The following is a 7387-nucleotide window of genomic DNA, read 5'->3' on the forward strand; positions in this document are numbered from 1 at the left end:
GTGCTGACTGAATCCGCTCCCACATTCCGCCAGTTGACTAGATAACACATCCCAAAGGAAACTGGTGACGAGAAAAATAACCGAAAGATATGGTACGATAATGATAGAACCGTCTCTATTTTAAAAATATGTTAGAGCTATCATTCCAAAGTACACGTGGCAGGTTACATGGTGGATCTGAATCTTGAGATATATTAAACGATTGGCCATGGATTAAGATTCATGGAAATGATCCTATCCATCAAAATGTTGTCCTTTAAATGTAAGGTTCGTATCAAAAGTAGTTAAAATCAATGAAGAACACTGAAAGAAAGTGATAAATGTGATTGTTCTCTTAATAATATTTATGATTTTAAGTAGATGGACAGTCCTGATTGATTATATTATCTGACACATGGACATTCGATGGGTAGCGTTTCGATATTATGGTACATATGCATCTATAATATAATTTCTAGAGATAGAAGTCAACGTTCAACGCTTTTTATGCATGAACGAGAAGAGATCGCTGCTTCCTCACGTCCACCCATCTCTCTCCCTCTCCTTTTCTCTCTCCTTCTCTTTTACATGGATTCCTCTCCATTCCAATTTTTGCAGTTGCTTGTTGCACCAGACCCACCTTAAGCTGTCAAGGGTCTTTGGCCATGGAGGTTGCCAGGGTATTGCGGGCAGCTGCCGGCAATGTAACCTTCCTCCATGACCAGGGCCACATAGACAGTGGCATCATATGCCATCCACAGCGAAATATCCACTCAGTGGGTTTCTTCAATGGTGCAAAGATGATGAATTGCTCTATCCCTCTATTGATGATGCAAGTCTGTCTACTGAATTTTATTACGCGGACTATCCGTTTCATCTTGAAGCCTCTTAGACAGCCCGCTATCGTCTCAGACATTATTGTAAGCTTCTTCTCTTTCTTCTTCCCCTTTCTTATGTCTAAATTTCTTAAATAGCAGTGACTCATTGATGTAGAGTGGGTTGTGTACAATTTCATGACCAAGATGGATCAGAAAAGGCCAGATCGGAGGTGGAAGTGGTCCAGACCATCATAACCTTAGAACGGGCATATCTCACAAACCAGAATAAGTTATCGGACGTGCCATATATTATTTTGGGGTAGGATGATCTACTTTAGCCACCCAACTTGCCTTCCAGGTTGCGTACGCCAAATTTGTGAGATTCCATCACATCGATGGTCGATTTTTTATTTTTACTATTTATAGTAAGTTTTAGTTTGATTATAACTCTTTCATCCACTGGGCTTTAGGAGTTGCATCCAACAAGAAAGTGCTTAGAATAATTTGAAGAATAACATGGTTGAGCCAAATAGGACACTTACTATTTTTGGCCAAAAACCATGAGGTCGACCATTTATAAATATTAAATAGTAAGTTTACTATTTATAATAAGTCATGATTTCTAGGAGTTTTAGTTGTAGTTTAATTCTGAAACTTCTTCATTGTTTTCGTGTCATTATTTAAGAAGTTGTAAGCTCGTTTTAATCATCAATCGATTTATTACCAATTTCTAGAAATTATTCTATTTTCATCATGGTATCTCCATGAGGAGTCCAGAGAAATTCCGTGGATTCGGAATAGTTATCCCCTGAGAACTGCTCCCCTGTGTCACTCGTCCACCATATTATACGAGTACATGCTCAATTGATATATGGCCATCCTTGCGGATGGAGCATACCCAAAACGTCTATTTGCTTGAATTTTAACTATTGACTATTTTTATGTGAATCATCCATTGGATGGGTAGGACTTCCTGGTCAATTTGATTTTTGGGACATGTTCTATCCATAATATCAACCAAGGAATTTGATTGAAAACAGTTGAATGGTTAGGATTGTTGATTTTCCTGATATGCCCCATTTAAAAGCTTGCTTACTAGTCTGACCTTTAATAAATAAAGCATCAAAATGGAAGTGCTTATGCCCTTACTAATCTATGATCCATGCTGTTTATTAGGGCGGTATCATGGTCGGTCCCACGTTTTTAGGACGCAGTGACAAGTTCAGTAATCTATTTTTTCCACGCCAAAGCTTCTATACCACGGCCACCTTGGCGAAACTCGGGACCATGTTCTACTTTCTCTTTGAAGGATTGAAGATGGAGCCCATGTTGATACGCAAATCCGGTAAAAGGGAAGTGGTGATAGCCGTGTGGGGCATATGTATTCCTTTGGTTCTATTCACATGCATTTATTACATCCTCGTAAAATTCCATGGAAGTATTTTCAGTAAGGGGATGTTAATGCCACTACTAAATGTATCATTATCCATCACAGCCTTCCCTGTTATTCAGCCCATCCTCACGGAGCTCAACCTCCTCAATACGGAGCTCGGCCGGATCACCTTGTCCATAACACTGATCAACTTTGCTACATCATGGGCTTTTACTTTGATCCATGATTCGGTGATAAATGGTTCGATCTTTCCTGTGATGTCATTGATGTACTTGATTTGCATATTTTCATTAGCTCTATTTGTTGTATTTGTAATACGGCCAGTTGCGTTGTGGATTATTCGTCGGACACATGTGAAGAGAGTGGTGGACAAGAGCTATATCATCGCTTTCCAATTCATGACATTGGTCATTGGGTTCACTGGCAATATGCTCGGCACGACTGTAAATACTGGGCCTTTGATGATGGGGTTGGCAATGCCAGATGGGCCACCGCTGGCAGCGGCCATTGTGGAGAAAACCGAGTCTATCGTTAATGTGATCTTTTTGCCTCTCTTCTATGCCACCGTCGGTTTGAGGACCAATATGTTGACGATCACGGATTGGAGAGCTTTCACTAGCATGGAAGTCCTATTCATCACTGCATTTATGGGGAAACTGGTGGGGACCATTTTGCCTGCTTTGCATTACCAGATTCCTCTCTCCGATGCGCTCGCCCTGGGGCTCATCATGAACTTTCGCGGCATCGTGGAGATGATCTTGTTTGTTCATTGGCATGATGACAACGTAAATTTTCTTTCTATATTTCTAGTCATTTTCATTCCAATTTTCTCTTTGTCAAAGGAAGCAAAGTCTGGTTACTAGCACGCCATCAGCCCATAACTCTATTTAGTTTGCCTATTTATTGATTTTAGCCAGGGGTGCACTTGGTTGCACCAAATATCTTGTAATTTGTTGCAAGCCAGTTGTCTCCCTTGGAATTGAAAAAGGGAAAAACCCTGAATTTTGAATCACCCTGGAATTGAAATCCAAGATTTTGAGGAATTCTTAAGGACCCCACTTTTACAAATCCTGGATTTCAATTTCCAACCGTCCAAAATCCAGAATTTTGAGGGTTTGCCAAACAACCCCTTTCACCTGAAATTTTCTTGGGTAATTTGGTTTTACAAAAAAGAAAAGAAAAAAGCCTTCCCTTATTTTAAGTACCAGAACTTATTTTTTGGTGAGTGAAATTTTAGTGCCCTCTTCTAATATTTTTAATAGAGAAGGATAGAGTGGTAGGGTACATGGGTGTGTGTATGGCTTCCAAGCAAGTGCCTCCCATCATAATGATCATACTAACCAAAATTAGCCCTATCCAATTACTATGTGGGTGAAAAGCATTAAAAAGTAAAACAATGTACACCACCTAAAAACCTTCAAATGTATAAGTGGCTTGCCTGATTATTAGATTAGCCAAGCTTCTAGTTGGTGTGATCAACATGATGGATTCACCTGTTGGATGGCTTAGATGTCATAAATACACCACTAGAGTCCGACAAAACTCATCTCTACCACTTTTCTTTTTATTTTTTTTATGGGGAAGGGAATTCTAGTCATTTCACTCAAAAAAAAAAAAAAAAAAAAATCACATTTTTGGTACTTTACATATGTCAAGAATCATAGCTAAAATAAACATTTTGGAGGAATTTTGTGGAAAAAAATCCCTATTTTTAATCATTATTAAAATATTGACTCAAGTAGTTAACCCGAATTAAGTTGTGAAAAGGCATAGACCATGATGAAAATATGGACCCAAAGTCAAGCATAAACTGCTCAGGTCTTCGAGTAACCTGACTTAGCTGGCCATGGAGTTGAGTCGAATTTCTAGGTCTTTAAACTATCATTGTACTAAGTCCTCCTAAAAGTTCAGAAGTTAGGACAAATTAAAAGGATCATGGTGGATTATTGGTTTCAAAATAGAGCCTGAATTATTAAAAAACAAAATAATACACAATAGTGGAATTGGGTGGGATGTGTTCAAAACATGGTCCAGATTATAAGTATCTTGGGTTTGGCTGGGACGGGTCCAAAATACCACCTCCCCTTTTCAAATATATTGGCTTTTGAGTTTCCTAGCCATTGGCCCCACCCAATCTAGTACCCAAACTTTACGCATGTTGGATTTGGACCATCGAATAATAGACCCAATTCAAAAGACACAAGTGATACTTAAAAGCCCTTCAACTTAGATAATTCAGGCAACTGATCACTAATATGTAGTCTACATTTTAAAAAGAGAAAGAAAAAGGAGAAAAAGTAGTCAATTGCTTGACACCGAGACGGATGGAATGCAGTAAACTCTACTTTTTCTAATGCTTGTTTTAAAAGACTAGCAAATTTGAGCTTTATCAAATCTCCACAAACCTAAAATATATAAGCAGTGGAAAAGTCACCAGAAGCTAGGATGACATGTGTTGCAGCATAAAAAATACAGTGCACCATATGTAAATAAGAAAATTAGAAAATGTTTCAGCGTATTTAATAAAAAGTCAATATTAAATATGGAATTAGAGATTAGATCCTAACTATAGATAATTAGTTAGGGTCTGGATTCTCCTAGTACAGATGAAACGCGAAATCAACCAAGACCCAACCTAAGATTGTCAATGGGCTGGGTCAATGCTAAGAAATACTAATAATAATAATAATAATAATAATAATAATAATAGTAGTAATAATAATAATAATAATAATCTTACTCTGATGTTCTTGAAATGTGCAGATGCTGAGGCACCAAGACTATGGGATATTGGTGTTGACGATGGTCTTGTTTACGGCTATTTCAACTCCATTGGTTCATATTTTAACAAGAAATTCGAGGCCATACACGCCCTACAACCGGAGAACCATGGAACACTGCAAGCCTAGAACAGAGCTATGCATACTAACATGCATAAATAGCCAAGACAACGTCCCAACCATAATCAATCTCCTTGAAGCAACTCACTCTACCTTGGAAAACCCTATATGTGTCTATATCTTGAACCTGGTTGAGCTTGTTGGTTGCGCCATCCCCATTCTCATTGAACATGACAAGATCAAGAGGTCATCCTCAGTCAATCAATCCAGCCACATTGTTGGCGCCTTCCGCAACTACGAGCAACGCAACAATGGATGCGTCGCGATCCGACCATTCACCACCATGGCCCCTTACAGCACCATGCACCACGACGTATGCAAGCTTGCATTGGATAAAAAGGTGTCACTAGTGATAGTTCCCTACCACAAGCAACAAGCAATTGACGGAATGGATATAGTGGACCGCGGTTTTCGGACTATCAATCCACAAATCCTAGCCCATGCTCCTTGCTCGGTTGGGATCCTAGTCGATCATGCTAAGCAAAGTTGCAATGTGACCAGTTACATGGGCAATAACGCGTACCGGGTTGGTGTAATATTCATGGGTAGCTGTGACTGCCGTGAAGTGTTGTCCCATGCTTTGCGCATGTCAGGCAACCCACTCGTTACGATTACTGTGATGCGGCTCATGATGGCAGAAGGCATGAGGGATTGTATGGTAGAGAAGCAGCTAGATGATCAACTGGTGGCCCACTTCAGAATCGAATGTATGGGCAATGATCGAGTGGTGTATAGGGAGGAAGTGGTCAGCAATGGTGAAGAGACAGTTACTGCAATCCGCTCCATGGGGAGTGATTATGATCTTATGATGGTGGGCCGACGAGTAGGGATGGGGACAGTGCTTGTTGAAGGGCTGATAGATTGGAACCATTGCCCGGAGTTAGGGGTGATTGGCGATATCTTGGCTGCACCTGACTTCTTTAATCACCCGGTCTCCGTGCTAGTGGTGCAACAAGGTCGACGTGGGAGTAGTGCCATCCAAATTCCTGGACGCAGCATCAGAGATGCCTTCATCTCATGAGATTGTTTGCAGTTTTGTCACCCCAGATTTTGATTAAGTGGAAGAGATTGGCTTGTAGGGATCAGCATCATTTTCTTTATTGGTGCGTAGAAAAAATGTTCAGTTGAGTGCGTCAAATTTTATTTATTTATTTTACTCTATTCTCAGCTCAAGAGATAGACACTATTGACTCACCTCATCGTACATCCAGGCCGTTCATATTGGTAGTCCTACCGTAGATGAGGCCATCCAAGGTGGGACTTACCAGATGAACAGTCTGGATCTCTACCTGGTGGGGCAGAAAGGTAAACCTTCTAACAAAACTAGTATTTAACATATATATTTTTGCAAGCCAGTGTACACTTCACCATATGTGCCATTCCCAAAAAAAAAAAAAAAAAAAAGAGCTTTCATTCACAGAGCAGAAAAATTACAACCTAGCCCATTCTACACCTCACCATATGTGCCAGTCTAGCATATAGGTCATTCGATCCATGCCTTCCATAAGGTTCCTAGCACCATGTAGATGTCGTTGCCAAAAAAAAAGCCGGTCATGTGTTTGGCTCAAATTCGGTGGTGTGCCGTGTATATTTTTACGAGCATGCTAGAGCCAAATGCAGCTCGATTCAAACCAAACTCCTTTTTAACCTCTAGCGTTGAGATAGATTGTGAGAGAACCTTGCAGATCAGTTGTCTATTCAGTCACCAATCGTGTGAGATCAAGCAATCTATGGAGGGTTCGTCCTTCTATGGGGTCTTTTTACCCTTCAATCAAAAGGACTTTTAATAACCATGTTAGGGACAATTGTTCAACAATTACACAATAAAAATAGAAAATCCAATAAATAATTAAGGTGGGATTGTATTGATAACATTTAAAACAAATATACTTACTATCAACTCAACAAGTGATACAAAATTATCAATGGTCGGAAAATCTTTGGCCGACCGTTTGGAAATTGGTGAATGCGGGACTCTAAAAGAAACTACGAGCAATGATGCGTTGATGAGCAAGGGAGAATAAAACTAAACTAATTCTCCCTATAATCCTACAGTGTGGCACGAATGGATATAAATGAAACTATGATGCATATTAAGAGAGTGATGTACTAACAAGCGATGGGGAGTTAAATTAAAGTAAAATGACTATAATCAATCTTCCTAGTAATCCAATAGTGTGTTGTGAACAAAGGGCTCTAAAAATGAAAGAACAATGCTATCTATGTTGAGAGCAATATTGCACTAATGAATGATGAAAAGTAAAACTATTATATAAGGGTCCCTGGACACTAAGATA

The 7387-nt window shown here is 39.5% G+C and overlaps 1 protein-coding gene across 2 annotated transcripts in view; it reads left to right on the forward strand.

Annotated features, from left to right (window-relative positions):
• Positions 1-6227, forward strand: part of LOC131253436 (cation/H(+) antiporter 15-like) — a 30396-nt gene extending 24169 nt beyond the window's left edge. Inside the window, exons 1-3 of one of the 2 annotated variants that reach the window (XM_058254423.1) lie at positions 552-899; positions 1974-2975; positions 4954-6227. In XM_058254423.1, coding sequence (XP_058110406.1) covers positions 645-899; positions 1974-2975; positions 4954-6111 — 2415 coding nt within the window. In that variant the 5' untranslated portion in view covers positions 552-644 and the 3' untranslated portion in view covers positions 6112-6227. Of the gene's footprint in view, positions 1-551; positions 900-1973; positions 2976-4953 lie in introns of those variants that run through there. The other variant, XM_058254424.1, reaches the window with a different exon arrangement.
• The last annotated feature ends 1160 nt before the right edge of the window (positions 6228-7387 follow it).

The sequence above is a fragment of the Magnolia sinica genome, chromosome 8 (genome assembly GCF_029962835.1).
Source record: "Magnolia sinica isolate HGM2019 chromosome 8, MsV1, whole genome shotgun sequence".
Lineage (NCBI taxonomy): Eukaryota > Viridiplantae > Streptophyta > Magnoliopsida > Magnoliales > Magnoliaceae > Magnolia > Magnolia sinica.